The 19,043-nt window shown below is 40.3% G+C and overlaps 1 protein-coding gene across 9 annotated transcripts in view; it reads left to right on the forward strand.

The window, feature by feature from the left end:
- Window positions 1–19,043, forward strand: part of LOC126457751 (phosphatidylserine synthase) — a 148,531-nt gene that overhangs the window by 65,376 nt on the left and 64,112 nt on the right. For all 9 annotated transcript variants that reach the window (XR_007585520.1, XR_007585521.1, XR_007585522.1 and 6 more), the window contains exon 4: window positions 8,963–9,114. Coding sequence is in view for 6 of the 9 variants with exons in the window: in XM_050094304.1 (XP_049950261.1) it covers window positions 8,963–9,114 (152 nt within the window). In the remaining 3 variants the exon portion in view is untranslated. The remainder of the gene's footprint in view (window positions 1–8,962; window positions 9,115–19,043) is intronic.

Below are 19,043 nucleotides of genomic sequence, written 5' to 3' on the forward strand. Positions count from 1 at the left end.
CCCTAGCTCCTGGAGACAGTGGAATTTGTATAATCGTTGTTCCTGTGTGATTGTGTGTGTGTTTTTCCACTTCTGAAGAAGGACTTTGCCCAAAAGCTGAAACATTTTGAGCATTCTTTTTCATTGTGCCTGTGTCTCTTCCATGTGGCGAGTAATCTGTCTTTTCCTTATTGTTGCTATGCCATCCTGGACCTCCCACTGTTTAATTCCCTCTCTATAGTAAATGAGATGTTGAGCCCAGAAAGAGGATAAATTGTTAGTATTGTACAGAGTGACGCAGCTAAACTGTTAACCTTGGATATCTCCAGAACTATTTAAGAAATTTTAATTCTCTTTTCACCCAAATGAATTATGAAAAAGTCTCCAGGAAATGATGTATAGTCTCTTTTCATAGCTGTATTAATTACAAAGATATCAGAGTCAACTTTGCTTTTTCAAATGGAACTATTATAATTTCTGCCATTAGTATTGTGCATCTAAAAGAGATTTAATTCTACAATGTGTCAGTCCTCAAAATCTGATTAGTAGTTTTGGAGAAATTACAATATTTAAAACTTAGGATTTAGGCCTGTTTTGTAATCAGTTATTGTCTTCTGCAAAACATGTTATTGTATAAGACAGTCACATCAGGTTAATTGGGGCTCCAGCTTGATGCAGGTAAGAGAGTCTACCTACTAAAGTGGAATAATGGATAGAATTGATACTTATGTTAAGAAAACTTAGCTACGCATCATTGGACTGCCATACCAATTGGAAGACAAAGGACATGGCATCTAAGGATGATTCTCCAGTTAACTGCCATATCAGTCCTGTTCTGCATTCTGCCAAAGCATTGAAAGAAAGGTGAACATCAGGAATTGCCTGGGTTTGTAAAACAGGAAAACAAGGTATAAAGATTGTTAAATAATAACCTCGGATCATGAGTTTGTCAGGATACACACTTAATATTGCAAAATTACCTCAGCAAAACTAACAAAACTGAAATAGCAAAAGAATATGGTTGTAAATGCTTGTTTAAAAATTCATTTATGTCATCAAGCTTTAAAAAAGTCAAGCTTCTACTGCAGTACATGCTTGAATTGCTGGTGGAAGGACTTCTTGATAGACTAGTGAATTCCTTGAATATTGTTGCACATGCCACAACAATCCAAAGTTTTGAATACTCTTGGGTTGCTGTAACTTATTTGTGGACTTCATCTTTGCGTTCACCTGGATGAGAAAGTTTCTGTGGTGTCAAATGAGGTGAAAGTGCAGGCCAACTGATAACATCATCACATCCTATTCAGTGACCATGAAAGAGCTGGGTGAGCACTTTCCCAGCCAAAAGCAGTTGTGAGTCAAGCCTCCATTGTGCTGGTTCCATGTACACCTATGTTATTTCAAGTGGTACTTTTACGAGCGCTGGTAGTACTTCAGTAAGATATTGTGCGTTTCTTTTACCTGTTCGTATTTCTTCAATGAAGTAACAACCAATCACATAGACTCAAACACTATTGCACCAAACTGTCACACTCAACTGTCTCTGACATTCAGCCTGCCTCAGCCAGTACTGATTCTCTGCTGCCCAATAATCCACACTTCTTAGATTCAGTTTTCCATGCTTTGTACAGGTGGCTTCATTGATAAAGAGAATTCTTTGAAGAAAAAAATTTGTTGTCTTAATGGCACATCAGAAGTGTGAGACAGAATTCCATATGTCTTCAGCAACCCTACAGGTGAAGTGACACATGTTATGGATGGAAGTCGTTTGTGCACAAAATGCAAATAATGCTGGGCCAACTTATTCCAGAGGCACTCACAATATCACTGTTGTTAATATATGAGTTATGAGCAACAGCTTCCAGAATTTCTATTTCATTCGATTTGTTTGTTGCAAATTTGCTCTTACACTCTGCACAATATTCCAATGTTCTTCCAATAACAATTTATTGCACATTCGCTAGAGTGTCATTTTTTCTTAGACACCTTCTATCAGGGTTAGTTTGTGTATACAAGTCAAATGTTCTCTTCATGCTCCTTCTGCATTTTCTGTAAATAAGAAGCATATCTAGTTTTCCTGGTTTGTGAAAGACTTTTTTCAAACTAACCAGTACCCAACACACTTAAATGACACTGTCTGAATTAAAGTTTAATTTCCCCTGTGCTCTGTGGTATTGTGATATCGTGAAACTGTTTCCTCATCCAAAGTGCTGTATTTCATTATTTGGATTTGATATCCATAACTTCTGCCTAATACAGCAGTCACATTCATGTTCAAAACAAATAAATTTTAAGTTCTAAATATTGACTTACTCCAAAACTAGTGATTGGATTTTGAAGAATGAAATGCTGTTGAATTTCTCTCTTCTAGAGCTATGTTGCTTGCTATATATTCCTTTTCACACTAAGTTGCTCTTTAGCTGATACAAATATAAAATAGCAAAAGTAATACATAACTTTGTTGCTGTACTTGCAGTGTCCGTTGTTAACAGTAGATCTGACTGTAGAAATACAGTGGAACCTCACTTAACAAGCACGTCCCAAAATGCACAATTTGCATAATGAGCAAAATAAATAACTTAACGAGGAATGTTTTGCATAATGAGTGACAATGATTTAATTTGATGTCGTCCGGCCCCGGTAGCTGAGTGGTCAGCGTGACGGAATGTCAATCCTAAGGTCCCGGGTTCGATTCCCGGCTGGGTCGGAGATTTTCTCCACTCAGGGACTGGGTGTTGTGTTGTACTAATCATCATCATTTCATCCTCATCGACGCGCAGGTCGCCGAAGTGGCGTCAAATTGAAAGACCTGCACCAGGCGAACGGTCTACCCGACGGGAGGCCCTAGCCACACGACATTTCATTTCAATTTGATGTCACCAGCCATTCGTGTGCAGCCGGGGAAATGTTAAACATTCATTGCCGGGAGCGGCATATGAACAATGTCTTTAGTGCCTACTCCATTCTGTGTTTAGCACTCTTTCTGGTACCATCTTAGTGCAGCTTGTGATCACACATTTTTCTAAACTTGGGTTCACACCCTGTTTTTCTGTGTGCAAGTTTTAATAACCTTCGTAGAAATTTCTCTGAAGATAAAGCCACAAGAAGATGACCATAAGAGAAAGAAAATGATGTTGGAAAAATGTAAAATAATTGAAAAATGCGAACATTGTGTGACCTTTGCTGATTTAGCATGCACATACAGTTGGTTTACACCTACTATATGCACCATCCTCAAGAACAAGGATAAGATTAAGTAAAGGAAAGTTGCTACTCACCATATAGCAGAGTTTGTGAGTGTGTTTCTGTGTATTTGTCATCTAATTTTGACGAAGGCCTTACTGGTGGAAAGCTATATTTGTGACAGTCTTTCTGTTGTGCCCATCTGCGACTCAGCGTCTCCACTATATGGTGAGTAGAACTTTCCTTTTCACAATATTGTTTCATTCCATCCTGGATTTTCCATTATTCGATAAGATTAAGGAGATAGAGGCTTCAAATGAAATGACAAGAGTGTCTAAACAATGATTTCGTATTCTGGATGATGAGAGGCTGCTCCTTGAATGGCTAAATGAAAAGCAATTGCAAGTTGACCCTATTACCAAGAACATCAGTTGTGAGAAGGCTAGAATGATTTTCACCGACCTTGTTAACAAGATGCCAGGATCATCAGCGGCCGAAGAAATGTGTAAGGGAAGCCGTGGGTGATTCAAGAAGTTTAAGAGAAGAACTGGCATCCATAGCATTGTGAGGCAGGGAAAGCAGCCAGCTCCAACACAAAGGCAGCAGTGGACCTCATCAGCAACTTCAAGATGCTCACAGATTCTGAGGGTTATCTGCTGCAACACGTTTTTGATTGTGATGAGATGCGTCTATTCTGGAAAAAGAAAAAAAAAAAAAAAAAAAAAATAATGCCCAAGCGTGCCTTTATAACAGCAGAGGAGAATGCATTGCCTGGTCACAAGCCAGTGAAAGACCATATCACACTGCTATTATGTGCCAATGCAAGTGACAATTTGAAAATTAAACCACTGCTTGTTCACCATTCAGAAACTCCATGAACTTTCAGGAAGTATAAAGTCCAGAAGAGTGGGTTAAATGTGATGGACCAGCATGTTAGTTCTAACTTTATGAAGCTCTACACTAAGCACTTTACGAGCATTGCTTTAAGTTGACTGAAGCTGCCAATCTCACTCTGAGACCTTTGGAACTATCACTTCAACATTGTTGCCTGAATTAAGATGGTTGAAATGGCATGGGAAGGGGTTACCAAGACAAATCTCACTTCTGCTTGGAAAAAGCTTTGGCCAAAGTGCATTGTCGAATGTGATTTGGAGGCATTTGAGTTAGTACCTGTGGAGCCTGTAGTCAACAAGATTGTATTTCTGCTCAAGAGAATGGGACTAGAAGTGGATAACAATATCAGTAAGCTTGTGGAAGATCACAGCTAATAAATGACCGCTGAAGAAATTATGATGTTGCAATGTGTTTCACAGCAAGAAGTTGTGGAGAGGAGTTCTTTGGAGGAGGCGAAGGCTGTGGCAATAACAGCAAAGCAGCAGTCTTCTGGCGCAATAAGAGAAATGCTGGAAACATTGGAATCGGTTGCATCATACATTGAAAATCACCACCCCTGTAAAGCAGTGGCTATGCATGCTACAAATTTATTTGACAATAATGCTGTGTCACATTTTCACCAAGTGTTGAAGTATTGGATGGTTTCCTAGTAAAAAACAATTAGTTATGTATTGTGAGTAATAAGGTACATAATAATGTAGGTATATTTCTCTTTGAATAAATGCCATGAGTAAGATAAAACTTTTTCTACTTTTCTGCGTTTTACATTAATTTATGTGGAATAGATTGTTTCTATTAACAATTGTTTGGCACTGCGAGTAAGATTCTGGAATGAATTGTGCCCGCTATGGGAGGTTCCACTATACTAACAGATACAAAAGATTCACAAATCTGTCACTCTTCAATGCAATGTCTCTTCAGAAGATTTTGAACCGAGGCCACTATGAAAATTTGTAAATGTTAGTCAACTGGCAAACACGCAGAATGGGCCCCATGCGTGAATGTTCGAACTTAAGTACACCTGCTGCTGGAGCTCCAGAGTGGGGATGCTTGCATATCAGTGGCAGCTGCATAATCGTTTGTGGCAGCAACCTCATGCTGCAATGACAGCTATGGGAAACGCGATGGCGTACTGGTGGTGCACTTATCTGAAAGTACGGCTGACTGAATAGTGGCCAACACTGCATTATCAACAGCAATAATTATTATGGATCCAGCTGAAATCAGTATCTGTAATTAATGTAACTATAAAAAGACAGTGTTAGTGAGGACTTTCTCACGATTCATGTAGGCAAAAACAGAGTTACAATATCTTAAACACTTTCAGAAATATGAGGTGAACTACTTATCTGAAACACCATATCGAAGAGCTTTGGGTGTAATATTTTTACAGAAAAATGCAAAAGTGTCACATGGGATGACAGTGATTTATTATTATAATTGTTGTTGTTGTTATATACACTCCTGGAAATGGAAAAAAGAACACATTGACACCGGTGTGTCAGACCCACCATACTTGCTCCGGACACTGCGAGAGGGCTGTACAAGCAATGATCACACGCACGGCACAGCAGACACACCAGGAACCGCGGTGTTGGCCGTCGAATGGCGCTAGCTGCGCAGCATTTGTGCACCGCCGCCGTCAGTGTCAGCCAGTTTGCCGTGGCATACGGAGCTCCATCGCAGTCTTTAACACTGGTAGCATGCCGCGACAGCGTGGACGTGAACCGTATGTGCAGTTGACGGACTTTGAGCGAGGGCGTATAGTGGGCATGCGGGAGGCCGGGTGGATGTACCGCCGAATTGCTCAATACGTGGGGCGTGAGGTCTCCACAGTACATCGATGTTATCGCCAGTGGTCGGCGGAAGGTGCACGTGCCCGTCGACCTGGGACCGGACCGCAGGGACGCACGGATGCACGCCAAGACCGTAGGATCCTACGCAGTGCCGTAGGGGACCGCACCGCCACTTCCCAGCAAATTAGGGACACTGTTGCTCCTGGGGTATCGGCGAGGACCATTCGCAACCGTCTCCATGAAGCTGGGCTACGGTCCCGCACACCGTTAGGCCGTCTTCCGCTCACGCCCCAACATCGTGCAGCCCGCCTCCAGTGGTGTCGCGACAGGCGTGAATGGAGGGACGAATGGAGACGTGTCGTCTTCAGCGATGAGAGTCGCTTCTGCCTTGGTGCCAATGATGGTCGTATGCGTGTTTGGCGCCATGCAGGTGAGCGCCACAATCAGGACTGCATACGACCGAGGCACACAGGGCCAACACCCGGCATCATGGTGTGGGGAGCGATCTCCTACACTGGCCGTACACCACTGGTGATCGTCGATGGACACTGAATAGTGCACGGTACATCCAAACCATCATCGAACCCATCGTTCTACCATTCCTAGACCGGCAAGGGAACTTGCTGTTCCAACAGGACAATGCACGTCCGCATGTATCCCGTGCCACCCAACGTGCTCTTGAAGGTGTAAGTCAACTACCCTGGCCAGCAAGATCTCCGGATCTGTCCCCCATTGAGCATGTTTGGGACTGGATGAAGCGTCGTCTCACGCGGTCTGCACGTCCAGCACGAATGCTGGTCCAACTGAGGCGCCAGGTGGAAATGGCATGGCAAGCCGTTCCACAGGACTACATCCAGCATGTCTACGATCGTCTCCATGGGAGAATAGCAGCCTGCATTGCTGCGAAAGGTGGATATACACTGTACTAGTGCCGACATTGTGCATGCTCTGTTGCCTGTGTCTATGTGCCTGTGGTTCTGTCAGTGTGATCATGTGATGTATCTGACCCCAGGAATGTGTCAATAAAGTTTACCCTTCCTGGGACAATGAATTCACGGTGTTCTTATTTCAATTTCCAGGAGTGTATTTGTGTTACTTTTTGTTACCAAACTCGCACTGTGTATTCTGACTAATTCTTCACTATATTAAGGCATTTAATTTAACAGGTACTTTTCAACTGTCATTTTAAGAAAGTTTGTTTTAGTAATATGTTTGATTTCATGAGTTTAATTTGTTCTTAGTAGATGTAAGTTCAGTCTGTATTTTGGTGATGGACAGAGCTGTTTGTTCAGTAATAATCAATATTATTTTTCATGTGCAGAACTGATTGGTGAGTGTATTCAAATGGTGTAGTTAAAATCCCCAAATACTTTAAACAGATCTTTACAATGAGCTCTTTATTGTAAATTTACAAATTGTAAATTTCGTTCGGTGTGTCATTTACTTTCTTAGCAGCACTTCTACCACTTCAGAACACAATCTGTGGTTCACGTAGAAGATTGTATTTGTTCTAGTGATTTATTAATCTATCTTCCATGATTATTTTATTATTTTAGAGAAGTATGACAACAGGTGAATGGGATTGTAGTTTCCTGTTTCATCAGCATTGCTTTTCTTTAGGAGAGTCACAACTCTTCCCTGTTTTGAATACTCTGCAGAGTATCCTGATGCAAATGACTCATTAATTATGTTTGTGACAAGACCTTGTGTGCCCTGTGTGCATCATTTCAGCACACAGATTGGTATGTTCTCTAAGCCTGCTGATTTTTATTTATTTTTGAGATTTTGTACAGTTTACTGACTACAGGCTCTGTGATTGATGATACCTTTATTGTAATTAGTGTTGGTGATAGAAGTTGAATGTAAACCTGAATTTTTTTGCATAAGGACTTAAAGAAACTAAGTTACACAAGTTGTCACATGCTAACACCATTGTGAGCACATTGTCAAAAGAGACTACATGTTCCAGGTTTCCCGAAGGCACAATTCTTCTGCAGTTCGGAAAACAGGTGCATCATAGTATGGGAATCAAATGGTGTGCCAGCTGAAAACATACCAATGTTAAAGTGTGACCCAGGTCACATAAACATGGATGGTTCTAATTAGGAAGGCTATCAACATCTACCATAAGAGGACAATGTCCAGGCAGTGAAGGAAGAATATCTCTGGGAGGGGGGGAGGGATTTCCAATGATGGGAACATTCACACAGCTGTTCTCAAATGGCTTGATGACAAGGGGGTTTCTAATTTGGGGAATTTAATGACTGATAGAATGTTCCAAGCATTGTTTACAGAGACTGATGACTGTGTTGAAAAGAAGTGCCTTGTATCTGTGTTACACTGAAGAGTAATACAGTATTCAGTGAAAATTACTTGGCCTGCCGTGACAATTTGTAACTTTCTGTTTAAAGTTCCCTCATACTTTGTAGAAAAATTTGCTACTTTTACAATTAATAGAGTTGAGTGACATTGATAACCTGGAATATGATGTTCACCAGCATTAAGTTTAATTGTACTTTGTGTGGTATAAATTTGTATTAGAAATTGAAAATTACTTATTTGACATAGGAAAAAAGATGATAATGAGATTATATGGGCAGTTTACTTCAGTCTGTCATAGCCATTCTGTCAGGAATTGTATGGCAAGTAGACCAATATCTGAAGACGGGAAACATTTCCTTTCATGAAAAAGCCAAAAGAATCAAATTTTGGGCAGAGAGAGGCCGAAAAGGAAATCGTGTGTTCATTCTTGAACTTCACAACTTCAGACCTTTTTTAGAAAAAAAGAATGACGGAAAGCAGGTCCACTCAAAAAGCTTTCTGAATAAAAAGCCCATGAAGTACTGAATCTCCTCTAATTATACTTTTGAAGAGCTGAAAATACCCTGAAATAAGTTTTGTCCAGTGGTCTGTTATTCGGTGCAGTGGCTGAGTGAATCAACCAGAATAAATTCCATTTCGCATTAGTGGTTGTAATAATCTGTATTGTGTTTTTCTGTGCAATGATAGCATGCATTAACAAGAATAAATTCTATTTCGCATTGGTGGAGGTATTGATCTGTATATGCATTGTTCAGTTAATCATTTTGAAATATCATTTTATGTTTCAGATAGCATTTGCTCATCTTCTACCAAACTTTATTGAATGCTGGTGGGATGCTCTAATATTAGATGTACTTGTGTGCAATGGATTGGGAATTTGGTGTGGCTTGAAGATTTGCAAGTATCTGGAGATGAGAGAGTATAAATGGGTTAGCATAAGGTAATTGAATTACTCTGTTTCTAGGCTCAATGAAACAGGAAGTGGAATACCCTTTAAGGTGAAACAGGTCTACCATGGACGCCATGTAGTTTCAGATTTCTTGATTTTAGTAAAGCAGTATGATGGTGATTGCATTAGGCTGATCTAATTTGCGGTGCGTCACTAGTATTGCAGTGGGCAACCATAGAAAATTCAGAATAAAATAATAAAGCCACTTAAATAATACATTCAGATACATTTTTATATAATAGGTCATGTTGAGTGTGAAAATGAATTAAAAATGGCAGTAACATGTAGGCTCTGCAGTGGGCTTTTCTGTTTATTAAAAGATCAATGTAATGCCAAGCTCATTTAGTCAAGCAGTTGCATAAAAGATAGAAAGATGAAAGCAAATATCAGTATACCTTCTCAGCAATAATTCAAACACAACAGAATAAGTGGTTTATTGGAAATGGATTTATTGTAGTATGGCAATTCACTCCTTATTCAGCATGCTGCTACATGGCTATGACAGTGATAATTGTGTGGAGTCAGTAGATAGATAGGAGTGTTGTGTACAAAAAGGTGCAGTTATTGGAGCACACAATATAACCACAGCATGAAATGACTATAATTGTTCTGCATGTTGGGGTAACAGACAGTGTAGTTTGATCCACTGCTGGTTTGTTAATAAAGTATCACAATGCATGTAACTTACCTATCTCTCTACAGTTTGATGCTGTATACACTCAGTGGGATTGGTTTTGCACAAACACTACTGCATTAATTTCCATTATTAATAAACCAAACATACCGCAAGCTGGAATGGGCAAATTGTAACCGACACTGGCATGCTGAACACAAAATTTACTAGTCCATCAGAGGTGGCTGCATGTGTGTTAAGTGTTACTAAGGTGTTCAGTCGAAAAGCTGGCACTATTGAACATCTAAATGGGCACACTCCAAGTATAACAGTTTTGTGCACCACAGCTTATAACAAATGATCTTGACTCCTGCTTGTTGAAGTCTCAGTGGCAACCATTACATCAGGGAGGTTATAATATTTGAAATACTCACTCTCTTTCAGGCAAATTAACATGTAGATCTTGAAGGACAAGACTGCATTGATACAAATGGCAATGTATGTGCGAACCTCCTTCGGAGAGTGACAGAGACTATTAATTGTTTAGCTTTGGACATTCACTAAATCTGTCACTTATTGTACATGTCTGGGATCTGGTTAGTTGTCGACTTTTTGTTCCATGTTATTCCACCAGCAAAAATTAGTGCTTTGTGGGATCATTAAGTGATTCATCACAGGAAGTGTTGGCTTTATACCATACTGAATTTTCAATCAGTGTCATTTTTAATTATTTGTGTATTGCTTTGTCGCTTTTCATTTCACTCATATATTTATCATCAGGGTGGAAAAGTAATCACCAAAATGTGTATTTTGTATGGAAATTGATTTTAACTCAGAAAAGTCAGATACATCTCAGACAGCTCTAGAAAATGCAGGAAATTCTGAAATAATCTGCAAGGAATTTCAGTTGTACACACACACACACACACACACACACACACACACACACACACACACACCTTCCTACCTACCTACTTATGCGTGCTCTCTCGTGTGCATTTGCTCATGTGCATAGGTAAGAGCATGAACGGCTGAGTGAGGTGTAGTGAGCACATGTGTGCATTGTGACGAAGATAAGTGTGAATGTATGAGTGAGTGAATGAATGAGTGTGCTTTGGTGACTGCCTGCATAGGTGCCCAAGAGTGTGTACACGAGTGAGAACATGTGTTGGTGAGCATGCGCAGGTTATTTTTTTTTTTTTGTGTGTGTGTGTGTGTGTGTGTGTGTGTGTGTGTGTGTGTGTGTGTGTGTGTGTGTGTGTGTTTCCATGGTTCTAATCCAAATGTGTACTTTGCTGACTTTCTTGAAGTGTTGTGCTTCAAGTAAAAAGTTACCATACCACAACAAGCTCCTGTTTTGAAATATAGTAGATTATTCGTAACGATCTATTAATATTATATTTAATTAGGACAGTTAAAGTTATATCTGTGTAGGGTTGCTCCATTCTGAATTGGCATGGTGCAGAAGAATAAAAGGTGATGGAAAGTAGCACTATGCTTTCCAAGGCTGGTGGGTAAGCCAACTTACTCAACTGGCTTACCAATTGAACTGTAAACAAACAATTGTTTGGTTCCACAGCTTGGGTGTTGAGGAGGAGAACATCTTATCAGACACATGACACGAGAGAAACATTTTTAACATCCTAGTTGCTGGAACATTTTCAGTGGCTTCTACAAACTTTTTGCTGCCTGTAGTATCTTATATGCTCATGTCAAAACTCCTCCAGCCACTGGTGCCGAATCTCAGCCTGATTCAGCCATTCAACTTGATCAACTTTTTTTCAATTTGTCTGACAATTACACTTTGCACTCTTAAGACTCACTCCCAACACATCAACTGCTACCTCAAAGCCTGAGAGAGTTAAATCAGTGAAAATCTCAGGATGAATTTTTATTTTGATGGAAAAAATTATGACTTGTAAATATATATATGGTGCAGAAAAACAGGTGGAAATTTTATAAGAATGATAGCATTGAATATCCAAGGAAATGAAATGGAAAAGAGACAAAGTTGATTAGGTGATCATGTATGAAATTGCTCTATGTGTATATAATTGTGACAGAAACTATACTGGATGCTGTGAATAAATGTGTGTGCTGAAGTTGCTATGTTGAATTCCTTCAAATTACTAGTAACAGCAACATTTTGGTGCCGAAACACAGGAGTGTGTGGCAAGATTAAGTACTGCCACACATTCAAGAGGTTTCAACATCATTGAAGAAGATTTCAAGCAACTTAAAACTTGAAAAACCATAACATCATGCCGTGTTCAGCTTGGACAGATAAGTCACACCATTGGCTGTACTCCACTCGCAGTCATTATTGATTGATTCTGTTTGTGTATAATTTGACTTGGTGCATCCGTGTTGATCGCAGAGCAATATTGAGCATTTGGTATGTCATTTATGCAGTACAAAGGGGACTACTAAAGTATTGTTGGACAGCAGTGCAATAAGAAAGAGCGTTCCTAAGGGTTGCTGATGACAAGTACTGCACAGCATTGCCATCTCGTAGTGATGGCGGACATCCCGTTATGGGGTGACTGGCGCACGCGCGCACACACACACCCTCGCATCAACCAAGCATCACACACCATGATGGGTGCAGAACAATTCTGCCCAAATTGTGATGCAAGAGGACAACTCAACACTCAAATGCCACCAATTTCATGAGCCAGATAAACGCATTTTGATGTTTCTGCACCATCAGAGAAAGTCGGACACTGTCAGGAGCACCTGCAGGAAACCATAGGAGAGCTGATCTCACTCAGTGGCCCAATACAGGGCTTGCCAGATTTCACAGAATACGAGACTGACACACAATCTTGTGAAGGCCGCTCTGACAAATGCAAATGGGCCATTCGAAAGGCAAAAAGGCTTTTTGGAGGAGCATGTTCAAGGGATAGAAACACAGCTGATGTGCATTAGCCAATATCAGCAACTCACAAACATGCCCACGTGGACATCAAGTTGCCTACTATCATACTACATCCTTTCTCTCGTGACATAAAAGCATAACTGCATTCTTCCGCAGGTGATATAGAAGTGTGAACACGATTCTGGTAGCACCTTCACAGTTTCCGTAGATGAAACTCCAGTCGTGTCACTTATGAACAAGCACCTGTTCCTCTGTGTATATTTAGATGGGGACCCCAAGGATTTGGTGGATGGGTTTGCTGTTACAGCTGGCATATGAGCCGACAAAGCAAATTTTGGAATCCACGTATGGGGACAAGAACGGATTATCCAAAGCCACCTTGACTTCTAGAGAACCTGAACACTTCAACTTCAAGCAGTCCAGAGGCTCTCAACATCTCCTCCATTGAGAGCCATAAGTGGATTCAAGCACTACGAGCACTAGGAGAGCATGTGGACACTTGTACTTGCATTCCCAGAAGAAATTTGCAGAAACAAGTTTATCCATGCATCATGAAGGCAAAAGATCCAAGAAGGGAATCTTGCACAGCTTATGGAGCTCCTCAACAAAGAAGTGGAGGGAGCCCTTCAGTACATGCAAAATAAGTGGAGAACCTGTTCTGTAAGGCAATCATGTACCCACAGCATCAACTTTTCATATGAAAGTTAAAATCAAAATTGACAAGAAGTAGAAACAACAAAATTCAGACCCTTTTTGTGTGTAACTTAGCACTAGGCCAAGATTGCTGAAAGGTTGCAAGCTTACAGGCTAGAATAAATAGCCTGAAGAAAATGGACTGCTGCTTGCTATACCTTAGACGTGTCTTTAAATGAGGAAATGTATCCCACATAGAATGTAAAAGTGTGAACTACATTTCCATTGTGTGATAGCCACCTCACAACAGTGAACAAGATTGAAACGAAGATGTCTAACTTTGTACACTTACATACTGCTCATTGACTATCAGAGGGCCAGCTGGGGGTAGTAAACTGACATGTGACATTGTAGAGTGTCTAGTTTTTTACACCATTTTCTTCAACTCAATGTCACTGGAACCAGAGCTCTAGAGATAATAACATTTAAGCCATTCTGCACATCATCCTTCTCAATGAGAAAGGTTCATTTTGATATGATTGGATACTCCACCAGTGCCCATATATCAGTTACAGTCCTTGAAAGCAGCGACAAATTCTCTCGTCAACCGACGGTACCACAAGATGTGGGAGATATGGTCTTGAGAGAGGGTACACAGATGGCATAACCAAGAGGAGATACTGTAGATCTACCTATTGAAGTTCTAATTGGTGCAGATTATTATTGGAAAATTGTGACTTTGAGACAACCAATTAAAGTATGACCTTCATTGGTTCCCTTTCGGACAATCTTCGGTTATGTTCTCAGTGGAAACAGAACTGGTACTGCGGTTCATAAGGCAACTGTCAACTTCTTTCAGGTTAGTTTCAGTGAGGTATCTGATGAGTCAGTGACTGTTTTTGGGACTTGCAGGCAATCAGCATAAAAGAGCATCAGCAGTGAACATTGACACCCATGCACTAAGTCTGGAAAGTGTTCTGAGAGTCATACTGCATAGAGAATGGCTACAGACTTGTATGTCCCTCTGGAAAGAAGGGTTTACTTCTCTCCAGCAGCCACACTGCAGTGGAAGCATGTCTTCCCCCATTACTAAACAAGTTGCAAGAGAATGAAGAACTGAAGCATATGTATCATGTGATCATATCACATTACATTAGGAGGTGTCAGGTAGACGTTGCACCTGAGGATACACAGTTGGAAACGTGTTTTGCATGCCGCACTATGTAGTGAAGAAATGCAACAGTAGAAGCATCAAATACTGGACCTTGTTCGATGCATCATCACACAGACAAGACTTTCCATCTCTGAATGAGGCCCTCGAAACAGGATCAAATTTACTGCCATATATCCTCATAATGTTGCTACAATTCTGCAAACTTCCGGTGGGACTAGTGTGTGATGTGGGCCAATACAGTTGACTTTGAATGAAGAGGACAGAGATCTCACTAGGTTCTTCTGGTATCTTGTTCAAAAAGCCGAGAATGATGCATACACCACAAAAAATTATGTGATAATATACTGCTTCAAAGTCTGCCATTTTCGTTTTCTGCTAAGCCCACTCCTGTTGTCAGCTACTATAAGGGAGTTAGCAGCACTATATAGTGACAAATATCCATGAGTTTCAGCACTTGTTGATAATTCTGTATTCATGTTCAATTTTGTAGCTAGTGTGGAAATAGTGATGACACTGCAATTGTTTATAATCAGCTGACAACACTCTTCCTGCAAATAAGCCATTGACATTCAAAATAGGCGACTAATTCAAATGAACTGAAGACGATACGGCATGTCAAAGGCCTCGAAATCAAGCCCTCAACACATGTTTTGGGAACCAGTCGGAATACAGATGATGACTCTGTCTCTTTTGATTACCAAAGGACTGTAAAAGACATGACGAACACACTGGAAACGAAGAGAAACATTCTTTGAGCAGCTGCTCAACGTTATGACCCTCTCGGTCTACTCACACCTACTGGGATTGTTGCTAAACTCATCTTCCAAGACGCAGCTGAGAAGTCTTGTGTGGGAGGAAGTTTTGCCCACAGGTCTTGCACATAGTTGGCAGTCTTGGCTCTCAGAGTTTCATAACTTGTCATTATTGTGCATTGCCAGTAGATTAGGATTGACAGATACAAGTGGCGGCAGAAGGACGACAAACACAAATAATGAGGGGGGGGGGGGGGGGGGCATAATAAACTGAGAAACCAAAAGCAAAATAATTGTATCTAAAAGAAAATGTGAGTATTTGCTTTACCATTCGACAGAGTGAAATGACCAAATATGTTAAATTTTTTATTAAAAAATTATGAAGTTGACAAAAGAAAGCCTTTCAGATTATTCTCAAATGCAGAAAGGAATTATATTGTATGTCGAATGGTTGGTAGCTAGGGTGAGGTAAATAGCAACAACAGAGAAGAGGGTTCTGAATGTTTTGCTTTATGGCTGGGTGCAGTTAGGATACTAGGTGAGAACTAGTACTCTGATTATGATGAGACTGGTACTTGATCTCACTGGGGTGCGTGTTTACTGAGGAATAGATGAAGAAAACTCAGCACATAGTAGGTGTGTAACTAGTCTGGCTGCAATTTTCCTAACTCGGCAGGGTATGTGAAACACTGATATAATCAAATAGGCAGATGTTGCGGATGTAATACACACAAACATTCAGGGTTAGTTCTGCCAATGTAGAGTTTTCTTTGAACGTACTGTGCTGGATTATATCACCTTACTGGAAGAGAAAAAAAGGAGGCAGTTGTTTGTAGACTTCAGGACTATTTTTGATAACAGGTTATGTAATTACTTAGGAGATTTTCACATTTGGTTTAAGTCCCAAGTTTTGCATTTGTTAGAACACTGAAGACAGATCGTCATTTATCTCGACAGCAGTTTTGTTTTCTACAGGGCTAGTGCTTGAGTAAAGCTGGAGGACACTGCCCTAGTAGTGTTATTTATGACAGGGCAGAACTGATAGAGAACTGAGGATGACTTCTTCAGTACTTCAGAGAGAACTTGCTTTCAGAATGATTTCTCATTCCCTTAGACAGTATCATGCTTTTTGTTTATCAGTTAGCTTTCCAAACGTTTCTGTCTTCTATCTGAAGATTTTAGATGTCATATTTTTCTTTTGGGCAACATATCAAAGTTTACAGTATCAAATACTTTGTGGAAGTCTAGTAATGTCAGTGTCAGTAAATTTCTGTGGTATATTTCAGGTCGTCAGTTACCATAATTAGTGCAGTGTTCATGAAAACCAGATTGAACTTACATAAATATTCACTCTGCTGATCACGATCAGTGTATTCCTAGGCTTGTGAGACGGTGAGTAAAGTGCTAGTGCTGATTGGCAGGTAAGGTCATTGTGGGGTTTTCCTTGTCAGGGATAGGTTGCACTATGTGTCTTTTCTGTTGTATTGGATGTATCCTGTTTTTCAGAGGGAAATTAAATGTCTGTCAAGATTGGTAATAAGCTATTCGTGACATACTTGATCATGGTTATGCTGATACCATTGTGCCTCTTGCTACAGAAGAGATTCTCATTATTATTTTTGATGTTGTTTGTTGTTGTAACACGTTTTAAGTTTAAAGTGTCTCTGTTAAATATGGTAACAGAAATAATCAGTTTTTGAAAGTACAAGCAGTTAGATAGATGAAACGAAATCTACTTACCAAGTGGTTTCAGGAGAACTTACATGTGAAGGTACTGAAACTTGCAAACTTCTGGAGCCAGTGGCTCTTTCTTATGGCAGAAGGGTTGAAGGGGAAGGAAGAGGGGTGAAGGAAAAGGCCTGGTGAAGTATAGGAAATGGGGAGAGTTCAGAAAACCCACCCAGAACCCTGTGTTAGGCAAGACTTACTAGATAGGATGAGAAGGAAAGTCTGATTGTTGGGGCTGCACTGGATGAGATTTGAAAACTTGAGAGCTTTAGGTGGAAGATAAGGTAATAGGTGACATATAGATTGCTGACAAAACATCGTGCATGAGTTAATAAGAGTAGGAAGTGATGTACATTGTGTGTGGTAGAGGTGGTGGGCAGAGAAAAACGCAGATTGAAAAATAAAAGGTATAGAAAACTAAAAGGGAGTGAAGGAAGGCATAGTTACTGAGAAAAAATGCTGAGACCGAAGAAATTAATGTAAATGTAGGCCAGCAAGGTCGAAAGAGACGATATAATGTCAGTTTACATTTGCACTGTTGTGAGTAACTGGTGTCTGGGGGAAGAATCTAGATGGAACATGGTGAAACAGGCACTGAGGTCATGGCTGTCGTGTTGTAAAGCATGCTCTGTAACAAGATAGTGTGTTGCCAGTATATACCCTCTGCCTATGCACATTCATCCTAAGAGAGGGGGGTTTGGAGTGTTAGAGACAGTGGGAGCACCAGAAAAGCAGTAGAGGGTGTATACTGGCACACGCTATCTTGTCACAGTGTGCTTTACAACATGACAGCCATGACCTCACTGCCTGTTTCACCATATGTTCTTTGTAGATTCTTCCCACAGGTACCAAAGCACTCTGACACATAACAATCATGTCCTTGGTGTCTGTTTCACCATATGTGCCTTCTGAGTTCTTTGCCAGACACATATTGATACTTGCTTTGGGCTGCATGCTGGTTGTGGATTGGATACGCCTGCTTTACATTTTTCTCTCTTTTTCTACAAGTTTCCATACCTGTTTAAACATTTGTCAAAACGATCAACAAGCTATCCTAAGTCATAAACCTCTACTGGCTGTGAAGATAGCTAGTCTTTAACTGCTTCTTTCGCCTTGTTATCTGTTGCAAAGTGCTGCCATCAAGAAACTCTTTTTAGGTAGCGGAACAGGTGAAAATTGTTCTGGGCCAAGTTTGGCCTGTATGGTGGATGGACAGTCTGTTCCCTTCCAGAAGAGTCCATGACAAGACTCCATATGTTTCCCAATATATGGTTGCTATAACCTTGGGTATTAAGATTATGTGCTTTGTACAGACCTACACTGATAATGTCATGTGACACCATTCCATTGGCTGACATTTAGTTACTTTGGGGTCATGTGAAGAAACCATGTCGTGTACACTTTGACAGTGTTCTCCAAAAATAGATTGCCTTCCTTATGGTATTGGGCCAAAGAAATCAAGAGTATAAGACATTCTTTTCCTTCTCAGTATACAGCCTGGGAACCCAGCATGTGCACAATTTTCAAAGTTATAACTTTTCAGAGACAATTTTGTGCTAAGTTGTTCTACCCACATTTGGAAATTGCAATGCTTAAGTTGAAATTTCATCCATGGCTTTGATCAAATCATCGGAGATCAGTGATGGTCGACCTGGTAGCAGTTCATCATGGAAATTTTCTCTTCCGTCCTTGAACGCTCTCACTCACTTATGCACTTTGCTGTCACTCATCACATTTGGGGCTATACACCTCACTTATTAGTTGATAAATTTCAACTGCTGCATTATCCGCTGCTGTCAAATACTGAATCACTACTGTATTTCACAGTCAGCAAGCTAATCAATTGGTTTAAACTTTGTGGACTAACACACTAAACGGCACACTGCAACAGTACCAATGAAAATGGTTTTGTTTGATGAGCAAGACGTGCCATGATTTGGTGTGTGTGTGTGTTTCAATGTTCATGCGACATTCGATTACCTTCGGCAATTCAGATCTTATTTTCTGAATAACACTTGTACATGAGTTCTATGAACTTACAGCTCACCCACAAATAATTTATGCATTGAGAACCAAATGCCACATAGAAAAAGTTAGATTATTTCAGGAGAAGCAGCTTGGAAGAAAAAATTACACATACCA

Source organism: Schistocerca serialis, chromosome 2, assembly GCF_023864345.2.
Source record: "Schistocerca serialis cubense isolate TAMUIC-IGC-003099 chromosome 2, iqSchSeri2.2, whole genome shotgun sequence".
NCBI lineage: Eukaryota > Metazoa > Arthropoda > Insecta > Orthoptera > Acrididae > Schistocerca > Schistocerca serialis.